Source organism: Coccinella septempunctata, chromosome 6, assembly GCF_907165205.1.
Source record: "Coccinella septempunctata chromosome 6, icCocSept1.1, whole genome shotgun sequence".
Lineage (NCBI taxonomy): Eukaryota > Metazoa > Arthropoda > Insecta > Coleoptera > Coccinellidae > Coccinella > Coccinella septempunctata.
Window position 1 is genome coordinate 7,411,791 of NC_058194.1, and position 20,439 is coordinate 7,432,229.

General features: G+C 40.5%; 1 protein-coding gene across 1 annotated transcript; it reads left to right on the plus strand.

The window, feature by feature from the left end:
- Positions 1 to 9,225: 9,225 nt before the first annotated feature.
- On the plus strand, positions 9,226 to 14,712 carry LOC123315944. Its single transcript, XM_044901852.1, has one exon. The coding sequence runs from the start codon at positions 9,226 to 9,228 to the stop codon at positions 14,710 to 14,712; it is 5,487 nt and encodes a 1,828-aa protein (XP_044757787.1).
- The last annotated feature ends 5,727 nt before the right edge of the window (positions 14,713 to 20,439 follow it).

Sequence of the window (20,439 nt, forward strand, 5' to 3'; positions counted from 1 at the left end):
TTTGGTTGAATCAAAAAAGTAAGTACTATACACCCCATATCCTAAGACAGTAGTAGGACACCCTGATTTTTATGCAGAGGAGCAAATAGGTCATTTTAGGGGGGTCTAAGCCCTTGCTCATTTTTGACCAAAAGAAATCGAGATTTTCGATATTAAGTTTTCGAGCTGGAATCAAAGCCTTATCAATGCTGATTACAAAACCGGAAATCCTGATTGGATCAAACGAATATAACAAGAGATATTTCAGATTGAAATTTTCAACTTTTGAAAAATGACATTTCCGAAATGAAAATCTGAACGGTGAGAGATAGGCTTTTGAGAATGCTCGCAATAGATTCGGCGTATTTGAAAACTTTAATTTCCATACCAAACCTTCAAATATCTGACTTTGTTTAAAAAAAAAATCGAATTTATTGTTTTTCGATTTTCAATTTTCCAGTTCACTTCGAACTGCTCTCTGGAGTGCAATTCTCTATTGAATAATCAACTGTTAGGTCTGGTTGAATCAAAAAAAAAAAGTATTATACACTCCATATCCTAAGACAGTAGTAGGACACCCTGATTTGTATGCAGAGGAGCAAAAAGGTCATTTTAGGGGGGTCTAAGCCTTTGCTCATTTTTGTCCCAAAAAATCGAGATTTTCGATATTTAGTTTTTGAGCTGGAATGGAAGCCTTATCAATGCTGATTACGAAACCGGAATTCCCTAATGGATCAAAAGAATATAACAAGAGATATTTCAGATTGAAATTTTCAACTTTTGAAAAATGACATTTCCAAAATGAAAATCTGAACGGGGAGAGATAGGCTTTTGAGAATGCTCGCAATGGATTCAGCTTATTTGAAAATCTATATTTCCATATCAAACTTTCAAATATTCGACTTCGTTAAAAAAAATCGAATTTATTGTTTTTCCATTTTTCATTTTCCAGTTCACTTCGAACTGCCCTCTGGAGTGCAATTCTCTATTGAATCAGCAACTGTTTAGTTTGGTGGAATCAACAAAGTAAGTATCATACACTCCATATCCTAAGACAGTAGTTGAACTTCCTGATTTTCAAGCAGAAGAGCAAATAGGTCATTTTAGGAGGGTCTAACCCCTCGCTCATTTTTGATCCAAAAAATTGAGATTTTCGATTTTTAGTTTTTGCGCTGGAATGGAAGCCTCATCAACGCTGATAACGAAACCGGAAATCCCAATTGGATCAGACGAATATAACAAAAGATATTGCAGATTGAAATTTGCAACTTTTGAAAAATGACATTTCTGAAATGAAAATCTGAACGGAGGGAGATAGGCTTTCGAGAATGCTCGCAATAAATTCAGCGTTATTGAAAACCTTTATTTTCATACCAAGCCTTCAAGTATCTGACTTTGTTTAAAAAAAAAATCGAATTTATTGTTTTTCCATTTTTCATTTTCCAGTTCACTTCGAACTGCCCTCTGGAGTGCAATTCTCTATTGAATCATCAACTGTTAGGTTTGGTTGAATCAGAAAAGTAAGTATTATACACCCCATATCCTAAGACAGTAGTAGGACACCCTGATTTTTATGCAGAGGAGCAAATAGGTCATTTTAGGGGGGTCTAAGCCCTTGCTCATTTTTGACCCAAAAAATCGAGATTTTCGATATTTAGTTTTTGAGCTGGAATGGAAGCCTTATCAATGCTGATTACGAAACCGGAATTCCCAATTGGATCAAAAGAATATAACAAGAGATATTTCAGATTGAAATTTTCAACTTTTGAAAAATGACATTTCCAAAATGAAAATCTGAACGGTGAGAGATAGGCTTTTGAGAATGCTCGCAATGGATTCAGCTTATTTGAAAATCTATATTTCCATATCAAACTTTCAAATATTTGACTTCGTTAAAAAAAAATCGAATTTATTGTTTTTCCATTTTTCATTTTCCAGTTCACTTCGAACTGCCCTCTGGAGTGCAATTCTCTATTGAATCAGCAACTGTTTAGTTTGGTGGAATCAACAAAGTAAGTATCATACACTCCATATCCTAAGACAGTAGTTGAACTTCCTGATTTTCAAGCAGAAGAGCAAATAGGTCATTTTAGGAGGGTCTAACCCCTCGCTCATTTTTGACCCAAAAAATTGAGATTTTCGATTTTTAGTTTTTGCGCTGGAATGGAAGCCTCATCAACGCTGATAACGAAACCGGAAATCCCAATTGGATCAGACGAATATAACAAAAGATATTGCAGATTGAAATTTGCAACTTTTGAAAAATGACATTTCCGAAATGAAAATCTGAACGGAGGGAGATAGGCTTTCGAGAATGCTCGCAATAAATTCAGCGTTATTGAAAACCTTTATTTTCATACCAAGCCTTCAAGTATCTGACTTTGTTAAAAAAAAAAATCGAATTTATTGTTTTTCCATTTTTCATTTTCCAGTTCAATTTGAACTGCTCTCTGGAGTGCAATTCTCTATTGAATCAGCAACTGTTTAGTTTGGTGGAATCAACAAAGTAAGTATCATACACTCCATATCCTAAGACAGTAGTTGAACTTCCTGATTTTCAAGCAGAAGAGCAAATAGGTCATTTTAGGGGGGTCTAAGCCCTTGCTCATTTTTGACCCAAAAAATCGAGATTTTCGATATTTAGTTTTTGAGCTGGAATGGAAGCCTTATCAATGCTGATTACGAAACCGGAATTTCCAATTGGATCAAAAAAATATAACAAGAGATATTTCAGATTGAAATTTTCAACTTTTGACTAATGCCATTTTCAAGATGAAAATCTGAACGGAGAGAGATAGGCTTTCAGGAATACTTGCTATAGATTCAGCATATTCGAAAACCTTTATTTTCATGATGAACTTTCGAATATCGGACGTTGTTCGAAGAAAAATCGAATTTATTGTTTTTCCATTTTTCATTTTCCAGTTCAATTTGAACTGCTCTCTGGAGTGCAATTCTCTATTGAATCATCAACTGTTTAGTTTGGTGGAATCAACAAAGTAAGTATTATACACTCCATATCCTAAGACAGTAGTTGAACTTCCTGATTTTCAGGCAGAAGAGCAAATAGGTCATTTTAGAAGGGTCTAACCCCTTGCTCATTTTTGACCCAAAAAATCGGGATTTTCGATATTTAGTTTTTGAGCTGAAATGGAAGCCTTATCAATGCTGATTACGAAACCGGAAATCCCAATTGGATCAGACGAATATAACAAGAGATATTGGACTGAAATTTTCAACTTTTGAAAAATGACATTTCCAAAATGAAAATCTGAACGGAGGGAGATAAGCTTTCAAGAATGCTCGCAATGGATTCAGCTTATTTGAAAACCTATATTTTCATGATGAACTTTCAAATATTTGACTTCGTTTAAAAAAAATCGAATTTATTGTTTTTCCATTTTTCATTTTCCAGTTCACTTTGAACTGTTCTCTGGAGTGCAATTCTCTATGGAATCATCAACTGTTAGGTTTGGTTGAATCAAAAAAGTAAGAACTATACACTCCATATCCTGAGACAGTAGTAGGACACCCTGATATTTATGCAGCGGAGCAAATAGGTCATTTTAGGGGGGTCTAAGCCCTTGCTCATTTTTGACCCAAAAAATCGAGATTTTCGATATTTAGTTTTTGAGCTGGAATGAAAGCCTTATCAATGCTGATTACGAAACCGGAATTTCCAATTGGATCAAACGAATATAACAAGAGATATTTCAGATTGAAATTTTCAACTTTTGAAAAATGACATTTCCAAAATGAAAATCTGAACGGTGAGAGATAGGCTTTTGAGAATGCTCGCAATGGATTCAGCTTATTTGAAAACCTATATTTTTATAATAAGCATTCAAATATCTGACTTGTTTAAAAAAAAATCGAATTTATTGTTTTTCCATTTTTCATTCTCCAGTTCACTTTGAACTGCTCTCTGGAGTGCAATTCTCTATTGAATCATCAACTGTTAGGTTTGGTTGAATCAACAAATTAAGTACTATACACTCCATATCCTTAGACAGTAGTAGGACTTCGTCAACCTGCAAAATGGGACACAGTAATCTCCCCTATTCCTAGTAGAATGAGAATGGTCCCCACCACGGAAACCCCACATACAAGACCTACCACGGGCATACATTAACAACTCCAGCACCAATATTGATGGAGGTGTCAGTATATGCAATTTTCTAAAATAATCCCTACAATTCTTTCGATAGCCTATGTTAGCTATAATACGTATTGCTCTTCTCTGCAGTCTGAATATTCTCCCAAAACCACTACAGCGGCCCCATACAAGTATCCCATAACGTAAATGGGACTCGCATAACGAGAAGTAAGCCGACCTAAGCACCTCAACTGATACGGAGGAAGATAACTGTCTCAAAACAAAAATGTTCCTTGGCAGCTTTGCACACAAATAATCTACATGAGCCCACCAAGTGAGTCTCGTATCCAATTGTAGACCTAAAAATTTCACATTTCTCACTTCGGTCCTCTTCAAGGAGAAAACAAACTCTTCAGTTTTCTCTTTATTGACAGAGTCCATTACCCGAGAACCACTTCAAGGCATCCTCCCTCATACCAGCAAATAGTTCTCTCACCATATTCATATCATTACATGAAACAGAAATATTCGTATCGTCGGCAAATAGAACATTATGCACCAAGTTCATAAAATCTGGAAAGTCATTTATAAAAATCAAAAATAAAATAAGTCCCAATATCGAACCTTGTGGTACGCCAATAGTGTTATTCGTTTTTTGTGACCACTTATTATTAACGAATACTGTTTGTAATCGATCAGTCAAAAATGATTGAACCAACCTACAACTACTCTCACACAAACCATATCTCCGTAGCTTAGCCAATAATGCTGCATGAGGTACACAGTCGAACGCCTTAGTTAAATCTAAAAACAGCGACAAGGTACACTCTCCTGATTCAAAATATTCTAAAACAAACTGGTATATACTCAATATAGCATCGGTTGTCGATTTTTTCTTTCTGAAGCCAAATTGTGAAGATGAAAAAAGTTGATTTCTCTCAAAATACTCTACAATCTGGATACACATAACCTTTTCCAGGATTTTAGAAAATACCGACAGCACAGAAATAGGTCTATAATTATCCGGAGCAGACTTATCCCCCCCCTTGAAAAGTGGTATTATTTTAGCTATTTTTAGGCAATCCGGGAAGACATTCTCTCGAATACAGCCATTGATTAGTTTGGTCAATGTATAGATAATTGTATTTATATTCCTCTTTATCAAGTCAACAGACAAATCATAGAAATCTCTAGAAGTGCTACTCTTCAATGAGCTCACAATATCTCTTACCTCGATAAAAGATACCTCCCTAAATGAAAAATTGAGACCACTTCGAATTTCTTTCGAAAACAAAGTCTCAACGTCAATATTACCTTTATCGACACTCCCAGCAATTCTGTGTGGAACAGAGTGAAAATACTCACTCAATGTCTCAACATCAACCTGAATATCAGACTGCCCCCTCGTAACTCCGCGTCTCTGGTCGATCATGGTCCACATAGTTCGAACTTTTTTGTTAGATTCCGCTATAATTTGATCATTGTGTTTAATCTTAGCATTTCTTATCTCCATTTTATACCTCGTTTTCAACCTCCTCTTATGAAGTTTTAGACGCTCAGTGCCGTATCTGTCATACAAACCCGATACAAGATTTAGGTCATCCCGTAGAGCTCTCAATCTATCATTGTACCAGCTCTCACTGATACCTACCCTTAATTTTTCTCTGGTGATAGCCTTAAGAGGAAAACATCTCTCATATGCATCAAGGAAAACATCATGAAAGTGTTTGAAATTTTCATTCACCGACTGATTAGCAGTTCCATGAACGTTGAAATCGATATTCTCCAGGAACCCATAAAACTCATTGAAAGCTCTTCCAGTACGCGGTCGGAAAACCCGAATCGACCTATCTCTGGACTCACCAGGGATCCTCATCGTTAACCTCTGCGCTCTATGATCAGAGAAACTCACTTCATGTACCCTAGCACGACAATCTGAACAGCCAAAATTCAAAAAAATATTGTCCAGGCAGTTTTTACCTCTTGTAGGCTCAAAAACAGTTCGCCGAAACCCATAGGATGACAGTAAGTCACAGAATGCATCCGAGTAATAATCTGAAATATTAAAATTCTCATTAAAATTACTACAAATAATGAATTTCTCACACAGATCTATTTTGACAAGAATAGACTCCACTATAGTGAAAAATTTATGAAAATCCCCTTTAGGAGATCTATATATGGATATCACAGTCACACTAAAAGAAGATAATCTCGAACTGGCAATCTCACAATGAGTCTCAACAGACAATGTATCTATTTCAGGACAAACAGAAAACAAATTATTTCTACAAAAAATGGCAACACCTCCACGGCTCCTCGATTCTCTACCAAAAGAGTTTGCGGTTATCCAGCCAGACAGTGACAACACACATAAGGAAGATTTAACAAAATGTTCAGTAACACACAAAATATCCGTGCTACCAACTTCGTCAAGAAATAACTCCAGTAGGTTCAACTTATCACCAATTCCCTGTACATTCAAATGCACCAAAGAAAAACATGCAGTACCTTCAGAAATAATCGATTTCACTTCTTTTCGTTTTGAAACTGTCTGCTCTGAAAAAACTTGGATACCACAGAACCATCAGGCCACATATTGGGGTCTTTCGCCTTTTCGAAGCTTGTCGCATTTATCGAAACCCTAAAGGATGAATATTTTTCCGGATATTTAGAAGTCAATTTCTCGCATACAGCTTCATTAATTTCTGTTTTTACCATAGCTGTAAAGTCACCTATCGATGTGGACGGAGAAATCCTAGATACAAAGAGTTGAATTTGCCTTTGAGTTGCCATGATGTCGTTGTTACTTCCAGAACCTGTAATAGACCATTTCTTAGAATTTCCTTTATTCTTCCTATTTATAATCTTCCACTCGTTTGTTTTAGACGTGTTTTCAGATTCCTCAGCCATATTTACATCATCATGCGTGATGATATGTTTATGTTCACCATTTTCTAAGGATATAGGTTCCTCTACGAGATCCAGAGGATTGTCACGTTTATCGGTAGGTTGATCCACTAGTACGGGAGTCAATTCACCCTTAGTTGGTATGTTAGATGGCGCAGTACGCCCATTTATGGTCGATTTAATCGAAATATTGTACTCTATCAAAATCATCATTTTGTCCTTTAGCTCATTTATTAACTCATTTTTTCCTTCAATTATTGTGTTCAAATACCCAATTACAGTTTCTTTGCTGTATTCGTCATTAATGAATGTACTCACGGACTTAGTCCCATCATCGCAATTTAGCGAATCATTTCCACTGTTTTTTGACAGTTGGTTTACAACCATGGATTGCTCGAAGGAGGCTTCATTTAAATCTGCAATTCGGGTCTTCAGTTTGAGAATTTCAGCATCCTTCTCCTCACAGTGACAATTTTTTGAGGTTATGTTATCACAACAAATAACTTCACCATCAACTCCCACATACATTCCAGGAATCTTTAACACACAACTGGGATGGAAATATTTGCTGCATTTTGAGCAGGTTATTGATATTTTCACTTCTTTCGTTCATTTATTACACGATTTTTCCGCACCATGAACACTTCGTGGCGCCATGTTGAAGAACGCTAACCTGAAGTTGAAAACCTCTATTTTCATACCAAGCCTTCAAATATCTGAGTTTGTTAAAAAAAAAATAGAATTTATTTTTTTTCCATTTTTCATTTTCCAGTTCACTTTGAACTGCTCTCTGGAGTGCAATTCTCTATTGAATCATCAACTGTTAGGTTTCGTTGAATCAAAAAAGTGAGTACTATACACCCCATATCCTAAGACAGTAGTTGAACTTCCTGATTTTCAGGCAGAAGAGCAAATAGGTCATTTCAGAAGGTTCTAACACCTTGCTCATTTTTGACCCAAAAAATCGGGATTTTCGATATTTAGTTTTTGAGCTGGAATGAAAGCCTTATCAATGCTGATTACGAAACCGGAAATCCCAATTGGATCAGACGAATATAACAAGAGATATTGGACTGAAATTTTTAACTTTTGAAAAATGACATTTCCGAAATGAAAATCTGAACGGTGAGAGATAGGCTTTTGAGAATGCTCGCAATGGATTCGGCGTATTTGAAAATCTTCATTTTCATACCAAACCTTCAAATATCTGACTTTGTTCAAAAAAAAAAATCGAATTTATTTTTTTTCCATTTTTCATTTTCCAGTTCAATTTGAACTGCTCTCTGGAGTGCAATTCTCTATTGATTCATCAACTGTTAGGTTTGGTTGAATCGAAAAAGTAAGTACTATACACCCCATATCCTAAGACAGTAGTAGGACACCCTGATTTTTATGCAGAGGAGCAAATAGGTCATTTTAGGGGGGTCTAAGCCCTTGCTCATTTTTGACCAAAAAAAATCGAGATTTTCGATATTAAGTTTTTGAGCTGGAGTCAAAGCCTTATCAATGCTGATTACGAAACCGGAAATCCTGATTGGATCAAACGAATATAACAAGAGTGTTACGGACGGCGAGTGAAAAAGAAGAACCAACTTACCTACCGAGATGGACGGCGAAAGAAAGTTTTAAAATTGTAAATATTGTGTAAATATACCCATGAAATATTAGAACTGTAAACCTATAGGTCAGCCGCCCCCACCAATACGGTGCCTCTGAGACCCTAAAAAAGGGGCGCATATTGTATAAAGGGCGACGGTTTGAGACAGTCTGCAGTCTCCAGTCATCGTTTGCCCAAGTGTGTTGTAAATATATTGTAAATAAGAAACCGTTCTTTGATTCCACGACCCGAGAAACAAATACAGTCCACTACAGTCTGGTCCTTCAGCCGAATCAAGAAAACCATCGAAGATTTGAAGAACGAAAAGATCGAAGATTTGAAGAACGAAAAGATCTTTCAGAGCTGAGCGCGAGCGGATCAATTCACTCTGAAGTAACGAAAAAGATCTTTTCAGATCTAAAGGAACGAATAAGATCTTTTCAGATCTAAAGGAACGAATAAGATCTTTTCAGATCTAAAGGAACGAAAAGATCTTCTCAGATCTGAAGTAACGGAAAGATCTTCTCAGATCTGAAGAAGCGAACAGATCTTTTCAGATCTGAAGAAACAATCGGATCTTTTCAGATCTACGCAACACGAAGAGGCGTCGGTCATTGACTGGAACTCGTATACACGCTGCGAAATGGTAATAACAAGAAGTCAGGTGGACGCAGCAGAGATGGAAGAAAAACGTCGTCTCCAAGCGATCGAGAGGGAACAACTAAGGAACGACTCCCTGGATCGGTTGAGGAACATTCCCCTAGATCAGCCGGCGTCACCATTGTCTGGGTTGGTAGAACCTAGTATGGCTAGTGTCAAAAGACGCGAGAGGTCGCCGGCAAAATCAAGTAGGTCACATCGATCGACAAACAGGTCACATCGATCGAATGTCAGTGTGACTACAAGAAGGCGGCTCGCAGAGTTAGAGGCGGCGGAGAAACTGGCCGAAATTAAGAGACTCGAGCTCAAGATGGAAGCCGATCTCGTGAAGATGCGGTTGGCCGCAGAAGTAGCGGCAATTCAAGAGGATGAAAGTGGCGAAGAAGAGCAGCAGGCGGAGCCCCCTTTCAAAGAAGAACCACTCCAGAAAGTAAACGAGTGGCTGATACAAAACCCAGTCAGCCAACGGGGGGAGGGGCCACAACGAGAGGAACCAAGGCAGACGCGTCCCGAAGCAGTACCACCAAGGTCACCAACTCCAACAAGAAGAAGAAGTAGCATCGAACATCTGGCAGCTACATTGGAAAGGATGGCAAGACCAAGGTCGCGTCATATCGACTTGCCTACGTTTTCTGGAGCGGTCAACGAGTGGCTTCCCTTTTACGCGGCGTACCGGGACTCGAGCCAGATGTACGAGCTCACTGCTGCTGAAAATCTCCAACGGTTGCGAACCTGTTTGAAAGGAGAAGCAAGGGACAGGGTTTCTGCTCTACTCTACACCGCCGCGGATCCAAATGTAGTGATGAAAACCCTAGAGCAGTGCTTTGGACGACCGGAGGTGATCATCGACCAGGCGCTGGAAGAATTGAAAAAATTGCCGAAACCCAACTCGACGGCGGCAGACCTGAACAGTTTCGCAGTCAAGATTCAAAACATCATCTGCGTATTGAAGACGATTGACCGAAGGGGATACCTTTTTAATCCGATGCTAACACGGGAAGTGCTGGACAAGCTTAGCCCGCACTTACGTTCACGGTGGTGCGACTACGCGTTCGATCAAGAAGGTTCGGCAGACCCGGAAATCGTTGTGATGTCGCGATTCTTGATGAGAGAAGCGGATCGAGCGCTGCGGTATACATACGCTCCCGTGACGTGCGCCGCGAGTACGAGTAAAGAGACACGCCCTCCAGTGACAGTGAAATCCAGTGCGAACAGGAACGGGCAACAAGGTACAGTCAAGAAAAGTGCGGCGGTGTATAGTACGTCAGAAGATGGACAAGAAAGGAGCAACCGGTGCCCCGAGTGCGAGAGAAATCATGTGCTGCCAGAGTGCCCGAAGTACAAGGCGCTTACGGTTGATCAAAGGTGGAATCTTGTGCGCGAGAAACGGATCTGCTTCAAGTGCGCGCAAAAGAAGCATCGTCGCTTTCAGTGCCGAGCGAAGCCATGCGGCGTCAACGAGTGTCGCCGCCCACATCATTCGTCGTTACATCAAGACCAAGCAGAGCCCGAACAAGCCATGCCAGCTGATAAGAAGGAGACCGTGTTGTCAGTTGCATCGGGAAGCATACTGCATACTGAACCAAAGACGGTGTTATTGAAGATGTGTCCGGTCGTCATAGCAGGACCCAAAGGCGAGAGAAAGACTTTCGCCTTGTTGGACGAAGGGGCCACAATAACACTGATCGACCAGGAACTGGCAGCCAGCATAGGGGCAGAAGGACCGTCACACCCACTTCACTTAAGGGGAGTGAACATGAGCCAGAACGAAGCAGAAAGCCAGCTGGTGACGGTCAAGATTAGGGGCGTCAAAGAAAGCGACGAATACCAGATCCGGGCAAGAACGATGAAGGACTTGAAGCTACACCAGCAAGGCATTCCGAACACGATGTTGAGCTTCGATCACCTCAAGGACCTTGATGAGGAAGAAGTGTGCTTCGAGTCAGCACGCCCTGGCATATTGGTCGGAACAGATCACTGGGAGTGCATCGTCTCAAGAGATCTACGGATCGGTGAACCCAACCAGCCGGCGGCATCGAAGACCCGGTTAGGATGGGTGGTGCATGGGACTGCGCCTCGCCGCGCCATCTACGAAGGAGAGGACGTACTGCACATTTACGAACGGGCCAATAGTGTTAACCCAGGCGAGAAGGAACTGCACGATCTCGTAGAAGCACACTTCAAGATCGAAGCACTGGGCGTACAAGGGAAGCCTAGAATGAGCGAGGCACACCAGCGAGCCGTCACTATAGTCGAACGAACCATCAAGAAGACTGACGTCGGCTACGAGGTGGGGCTACCATGGCGTAGGGACAAGATGACAATGCCGGCAAGTTACAATCAGGCCTTGCGTCGTCTCAAAAGGAAGGAAATACAGATGGACGCGGACCCGGTTTTCAAGATGGAATACACTCAGCAGATTGAAAATCTATTGAAAAAGGGTTACGCGACGCCATGTGACGGTTCGGAAGAGGATAGCCCAGTGAAGTGGTTTCTGCCTCACTTTGCCGTGACGAATCCAAACAAACCGGGTTATCGATTGGTGTTCGACGCAGCGGCGAGAAACAATGGGGTGAGCCTAAACGACGAGTTACTGGAAGGACCTGATATGCTGTTGTCGTTGCCGGGCATATTATTCAGATTTCGAGAAGGGGCCGTCGCTATCACGGCGGATATCCAAGAGATGTTCCTGCGAATCAAGGTACGACCCGAGGACCAACCAGCTCAACAGTTCCTGTGGAGGGGAGAAGACCGAGAAAGGCCTCCGAAGAAGTACAAGATGACCAGTGTTTTCTTCGGCGCAACAAGCTCTCCGTACATAGCTCACCATGTCCGCAATCACAATGCAGACATACACGGAAAGGAGTTCCCGCGTGCACTGGAAGCCATAAAGAACGCTCACTACATGGATGACTGGGTTGCGAGTTTCAAAGATGCGGAGGAAGCACGAAAGGCTGTCGAAGAAACGAGAGAAGTGCATGCTCGTGCTGGCTTCAACTTGAAGGGATGGAACTCTAGTGACCCAAACATTTTGGAAGGAATTCCCTCAGAGCTGCACGCAACGGCCCCTACGCAACTGGGGGGAGAACAGCCCGGAAGCAAGATACTTGGGTTGTATTGGAATGCTCAACGAGACGAGTTGGGATTCAACACCTGCATGAGCCGAGTTCCTGAAGATGTCAAAGCGGGGAAGCGAGCACCGACCAAGAGAGAAGCACTCAGCGCTGTCATGTCTGTGTACGACCCGCTGGGGCTATTGAGCCATTACACCATCCGCTCTAAGATCATCCTGCAGAGCTTATGGCGACTCCAGATGACATGGGACGAACCGATCCCGGCAGAAGAAAACGAGCTCTTTACATCCTGGCTGGCGCAACTTCCCGAGATCGCGATGCTACGACTGCCACGCTGCTACACGTTGAACGGGTATGAACGGATCGATCTTCATATACTGTGCGACGCAAGTGAGCAGGCATTTGCGACAACGGCATACTGGCGCATCACGAGAAACGATGGGACCATCGAAGTCGTCTTAATAGCGGCAAAGGCGAAGGTAGCGCCAAAGAAAGCGCTGACGATTCCCCGGTTGGAGCTCCAGGCAGCGGTGATAGGTGCTCGTCTCGCCGAAACCATCAAGAGGGAGCATCGCATGGAAGTAGACCAGACGACGTACTGGACGGACTCGTCGACGGTGGTCCATTGGGTCAGGAACGACATGCGACGATATACACCTTTCGTTGCACATAGACTCGGTGAGATTGCTGAGCTCACCCAAAAGGAAGAATGGAGATGGCTGCCGACCGACCACAACGTGGCTGACGATGCCACACGTTTGACCAATGCGCCCATCAGCTCGACGGACCGGTGGTTCCAGGGACCAGATTTCCTCTATCTACCTGAAGACCAGTGGCCCGGGAAGACGGCGTATGAAGAAACAGAAGAGGAAGTCCTACATGTGAGTGAGAATCCCAGAAGATCCAGCTGCGTACCTGATCCTGCCCGCTTCTCCAAATACGAAATTCTGGTGAGAACTATGGCAAGAGTCCTAGCCTTCGTGGATATCTGTCGACGACGAGCGATTAAACTGGAACATCGACACATCGAGCGCGCAGAAAAGGAGCTGATACGACGTGTTCAAGAAGACAGCTTCCAAGACGAGGTAGAGCGAATCCAGTCAGGTCGAACCATACCAAAGGCGAGCCGGCTCTACCGACTAGATCCCGTGATGGAGGATGGAATTCTTAGAATAAGAGGCCGTATTGGAGCATCCGCCGCACCAAGTGACACGAAGAGACCTGTGATACTTGATGGTCGTCACCCAATCACAAAACTGCTCGTTCTACGGGAGCATTGCTCTGCGGGACATGCCAATAGAGAACGAGTGACCAACGACCTACGCCAACACTATTGGATCATTCACCTTCGACCTACGGTACGAGCCATAGAGAAGAACTGCGCCTTTTGTCGAAGAAGACGAGCAATGCCGACAACCCCAGCAACAGGAGACCTTCCACTTGCGCGCATGGACCCTTTTCACCGTCCCTTTACCAACTGTGGGGTGGACTACTTCGGGCCAATGATGATCAAGATAGGGCGCCGGCGAGAGAAGAGGTGGGGTGCACTTTTCACATGCCTCACGTCACGCGCCGTACACATCGAGATCGTCGCGTCACTCTCAACGGACTCAACAATCATGGCATTGAGAAGGATGGCAGCACGCAGGGGTTGGCCGCGACTCATGTACTCAGACAACGGTACCAACTTCCGCGGGGCAGACCAAGAACTCCGTCTGGCATATAAAGAATGGCTCCCAAAACTACAGGACGAAGGGTTGCTGCATCGCATGGAGTGGCGTTTTATACCACCTGGCGCGCCAAACCAAGGCGGCGCGTGGGAGAGGATGGTACGATCAGTTAAGACGGCACTCAGGGTGACACTGCGAGAGAAGGCACCGACAGAAGAAGTACTGCGGACGCTCCTTACGGAGGCAGAATTCTCGATAAATGCCCGACCACTGACCCACGTGAGCGTGAATCCAGCAGATCCCGAAGCACTCACACCCAACCACTTCCTGATAGGATCATCGACCGGCATGCCAGCCACGGGGCCCTGTGATGAAGCCGATCGACGAACATGGCGAGCAAGTATGGCTCTCGCAGACCACTTTTGGAAGCGCTGGGTACGGGAGTACCTACCCACTTTAGTACCTCGAGGAGACTCCAGTAACAAGGCGCGTCCCCTGCGCATCGGAGATGTGGTCCTGATCGTTGACAGCACTCTGCCAAGAAACACATGGCCGATGGGGTTAGTGAAGAGTACATATCCCGGACCAGATGGTGGCATCAGGGTCGCCGAAGTACGAACGAGAACCGGCGTTTTCCGACGACCAGTGAGTAAGCTCGCCGTCGTTTTGAAGGAAGAGGACTACGCAAGCTGCGCCGGGGGGAGGACTGTTACGGACGGCGAGTGAAAAAGAAGAACCAACTTACCTACCGAGATGGACGGCGAAAGAAAGTTTTAAAATTGTAAATATTGTGTAAATATACCCATGAAATATTAGAACTGTAAACCTATAGGTCAGCCGCCCCCACCAATACGGTGCCTCTGAGACCCTAAAAAAGGGGCGCATATTGTATAAAGGGCGACGGTTTGAGACAGTCTGCAGTCTCCAGTCATCGTTTGCCCAAGTGTGTTGTAAATATATTGTAAATAAGAAACCGTTCTTTGATTCCACGACCCGAGAAACAAATACAGTCCACTACAAAGAGATATTTCAGATTGAAATTTTCAACTTTTGAAAAATGACATTTCCAAAATGAAAATCTGAACAGTGGGAGATAGGCTTTCGGGAATGCTCGCAATAGATTCAGCGTAGTTGAAAACCTTTATTTTCATACCAAGCCTTCAAATATCTGAGTTTGTTTAAAAAAAAAATCGAATTTATTTTTTTTTCCATTTTTCATTTTCCAGTTCACTTTGAACTGCTCTCTGGAGTGCAATTCTCTATTGATTCATCAACTGTTAGGTTTGGTTGAATCAAAAGAGTAAGTACTATACACCCCATATCCTAAGACAGTAGTAGGACACCCTGATTTTTATGCAGAGGAGCAAATAGGTCATTTTAGGGGGGTCTAAGCCCTTGCTCATTTTTGACCAAAAAAAATCGAGATTTTCGATATTAAGTTTTTGAGCTGGAGTCAAAGCCTTATCAATGCTGATTACGAAACCGGAAATCCTGATTGGATCAAACGAATATAACAAGAGATATTTCAGATTGAAATTTTCAACTTTTGAAAAATGACATTTCCGAAATGAAAATCTGAACGGTGAGAGATAGGCTTTTGAGAATGCTCGCAATGGATTCAGCTTATTTGAAAACCTTTATTTTCATACCAAGCCTTCAAATATCTGAGTTTGTTTAAAAAAAAAATCGAATTTATTTTTTTTCCATTTTTCATTTTCCAGTTCACTTTGAACTGCTCTCTGGAGTGCAATTCTCTATTGATTCATCAACTGTTAGGATTGGTTGAATCAAAAAAGTAAGTACTATACACCCCATATCCTAAGACAGTAGTAGGACACCCTGATTTTTATGCAGCGGAGCAAATAGGTCATTTCAGGGGGGTCTAAGCCCTTGCTCATTTTTGGCCCAAAAAATCGAGATTTTCGATATTTAGTTTTTGAGCTGGAATGGAAGCCTGATCAATACTTATTACGAAACCGGAAATCCCAATTGGATCAGACGAATATAACGAGAGATATTGCAGATTGAAATTTGCAACTTTTGGAAAATGACATTTCCAAAATGAAAATCTGAACAGTGGGAGATAGGCTTCCGGGAATGCTCGCAATAGATTCAGCGTTGTTGAAAACCTTTATTTTCATACCAATCCTTCAAATATCTGAGTTTGTTCAAAAAAAAAATCGAATTTATTTTTTTTCCATTTTTCATTTACCAGTTCAATTTGAACTGCTCTCTGGAGTGCAATTCTCTATTGATTCATCAACTGTTAGGTTTGGTTGAATCAAAAAAGTAAGTACTATACACCCCATATCCTAAGACAGTAGTAGGACACCCTGATTTTTATGCAGAGGAGCAAATAAGTCATTTTAGGGGGGGTCTAAGCCCTTGCTCATTTTTGACCAAAAAAATCGAGATTTTCGATATTTAGTTTCTGAGCTGGAATGGAAGCCTGATCAATACTGATTACGAAACCGGAAATCCCAATTGGATCAGACGAATATAACGAGAGATATTGCAGATTGAAATTTGCAACTTTTGAAAAATGACATTTCCAAAATGAAAATCTGAACAGTGGGAGATAGGCTTTCGGGAATGCTCGCAATAGATTCAGCGTAGTTGAAAACCTTTATTTTCATACCAAGCCTTCAAATATCTGAGTTTGTTTAAAAAAAATATCGAATTTATTTTTTTTCCATTTTTCATTTTCCAGTTCACTTTGAACTGCTCTCTGGAGTGCAATTCTCTATTGATTCATCAACTGTTAGGTTTGGTTGAATCAAAAAAGTAAGTACTATACACCCCATATCCTAAGACAGTAGTAGGACAACCTGATTTTTATGCAGAGGAGCAAATAGGTCATTTTAGGAGGGTCTAAGCCCTTGCTCATTTTTGACCAAAAAAATCGAGATTTTCGATATAAAGTTTTGAGCTGGAATGAAAGCTTTATCAATGCTGATTACGAAACCGGATATCCTGATTGGATCAAACGAATAGAACAAGAGATATTTCAGATTGAAATTTTCAACTTTTGAAAAATGACATTTCCAAAATGAAAATCTGAACGGTGAGAGATAGGCTTTTGAGAATGCTCGCAATGGATTCAGCTTATTTGAAAACCTATATTTTTTATCAAACTTCCAAATATCTGACTTTGTTTAAATAAAAATCGAATTTATTGTTTTTCCATTTTTCATTTTCCAGTTCACTTTGAACTGCTCTCTGGAGTGCAATTCTTTATAGAATCATCAACTGTTTAGTTTGGTGGAATCAACGAAGTAAGTAGCATACAATCCATATCCTAAGACAGTAGTTGAACTTCCTGATTTTCAGGCAGAAGAGCAAATAGGTCATTTTAGAAGGCTCTAACACCTTGCTCATTTTTGACCCAAAAAATCGGGATTTTCGATATTTAGTTTTTGAGCTGGAATGAAAGCCTTATCAATGCTGATTACGAAACCGGAAATCCTAATTGGATCAGACGAATATAACAAGAGATATTGGACTGAAATTTTCAACTTTTGAAAAATGACATTTCCAAAATGAAAATCTGAACGGTGACAGATAGGCTTTTGAGAATGCTCGCAATGGATTCGGCGAATTTGAAAATCTTCATTTTCATACCAAACCTTCAAATATCTGACTTTGTTCAAAAAAAAATCTAATTAATTTTTTTCCATTTTTCATTTTCCAGTTCACTTTGAACTGCATTCTGGAGTGCAATTCTCTGTTGAATCATCAACTGTTAGGTGTTGTTGAATCAAAAAAGTAAGTTTTATACACTCCATATCCTCAAACAGTAGTAAGACACCCTGATTTGTATGCAGAAGAGCAAATAGGTCATTTTAGAAGGCTCTAACACCTTGCTCATTTTTGACCCAAAAAATCGGGATTTTCGATATTTAGTTTTTGAGCTGGAATGGAAGCCTGATCAATACTGATTACGAAACCGGAAGTCCCAATTGGATCAAACGAATATAACAAGAGATATTTCAGATTGAAATTTTCAACTTTTGAAAAATGACATTTCCAAAATGAAAATCTGAACGGTGGGAGATAGGCTTTCGGGAATGGTCGCAATAGATTCAGCGTATTTGAGCACCTTTATTTTTATATAAAACCTTCAAATATCTGACATTGTTTAAAAAAAAATCGAATTTATTGTTTTTCCATTTTTCATTTTCCAGTTCACTTTGAACTGCTCTCTGGAGTGCAATTCTCTATTGAATCATCAACTGCTAGGTTTGGTTGAATCAAAAAAGTAAGAACTATACACCCCATATCCTAAGACAGTAGTAGGACACCCTGATTTTTATGCAGAGGAGCAAATAGGTCATTTTAGGGGGTCTAAGCCCTTGCTCATTTTTGACCAAAAAAATCGGGATTTTCGATTTTTAAATTTTGCGCTGGAATGGAAGCCTCATCAACGCTGATTACGAAACCGGACATCCCAATTGGATCAGACGAATATAACAAGAGATATTACAGATTGAAATTTGCAACTTTTGAAAAATGACATTTCCAAAATGAAAATCTGAATGGTGAGAGATTGGCTTTCGGGAATGCTCGCAAAAGATTCGGCGTATTTGAAAACCTTTATTTTCATACCAAACCTTCAAATATCTGACTTTGTTTAAAAAAAAATCGAATTTATTGTTTTTCGATTTTCAATTTTCCAGTTCACTGATAGGCTTTCAGGAATACTTGCTATAGATTCAGCATATTCGAAAACCTCTATTTTTTTTATGCTGAACTTTCAAATGTCGGACGTTGTTTAAAGAAAAATCGAATTTATTGTTTTTCCATTTTTCATTTTCCAGTTAAATTTGAACTGCTCTCTGGAGTGCAATTCTCTATTGAATCATCAACTGTTTAGTTTGATGGAATCAACAAAGTAAGTATCATACACTCCATATCCTAAGGCAGTAGTTGAACTTCCTGATTTTCAGGCAGAAGAGCAAATAGGTCATTTTAGGGGGGTCTAACCCCTTGCTCATTTTTTACCCAAAAAATCGGGATTTTCGATATTAAGTTTTCGAGCTGGAATGGAAGCCTTATCAATGCTGATTACGAAACCGGAAATCCCAATTGGATCAGACGAATATAACAAGAGATATTGCAGATTGAAATTTTCAACTTTTGAAAAATGACATTTCCAAAATGAAAATCTGAACAGTGGGGGATAGGCTTTCGGGAATGCTCGCAATAGATTCAGCGTAGTTGAAAACCTTTATTTTCATACCAAGCCTTCAAATATCTGAGTTTGTTTGAAAAAAAAATCGAATTAATTTTTTTTCCATTTTTCATTTTCCAGTTCACTTTGAACTGCTTTCTGGAGTGCAATTCTCTGTTGAATCATCAACTGTTAGGTTTGGTTGAATCAAAAAAGTAAGTTTTATACACTCCATATCCTAAAACAGTAGTAAGACACCCTGATTTGTATGCAGAAGAGCAAATAGGTCATTTTAGAAGGCTCTAACACCTTGCTCATTTTTGACCCAAAAAATCGGGATTTTCGATATTTAGTTGTTGAGCTGGAATGGAAGCCTGATCAATACTGATTACGAAACCGGAAATCCCAATTGAATAAAACGAATATAACAAGAGATATTTCAGATTGAAATTTTCAACTTTTGAAAAATGACGTTTCCAAAATGAAAATCTGAACGGTGAGAGATAGGCTTTCGAGAATGCTCGCAATGGATTCAGCTTATTTGAAAACCTATATTTTTTATCAAACTTCCAAATTTCTGACTTTGTTTAAATAAAAATCGAATTTATTGTTTTTCCATTTTTCATTTTCCAGTTCACTTTGAACTGCTCTCTGGAGTGCAATTCTTTATAGAATCATCAACTGTTTAGTTTGATGGAATCAACAAAGTAAGTATCATACACTCCATATCCTAAGGCAGTAGTTGAACCTCCTGATTTTCAGGCAGAAGAGCAAATAGGTCATTTTAGGGGGGTCTAACCCCTTGCTCATTTTTTACCCAAAAAATCGGGATTTTCGATATTAAGTTTTCGAGCTGGAATGGAAGCCTTATCAATGTTGATTACGAAACCGGAAATCCCAATTGGATCAGACGAATATAACAAGAGATATTGCAGATTGAAATTTTCAACTTTTGAAAAATGACATTTCCAAAATGAAAATCTGAACAGTGGGAGATAGGCTTTCGGGAATGCTCGCAATAGATTCAGCGTAGTTGAAAACCTTTATTTTCATACCAAGCCTTCAAATATCTGAGTTTGTTTGAAAAAAAAATCGAATTTATTTTTTTTCCATTTTTCATTTTCCAGTTCACTTTGAACTGCTCTCTGGAGTGCAATTCTCTATTGATTCATCAACTGTTAGGTTCGTTTGAATCAAAAAAGTAAGTACTATACACTCCATATCCTAAGACAGTAGTAGTACACCCTGATTTTTATGCAGCGGAGCAAATAGGTCATTTCAGG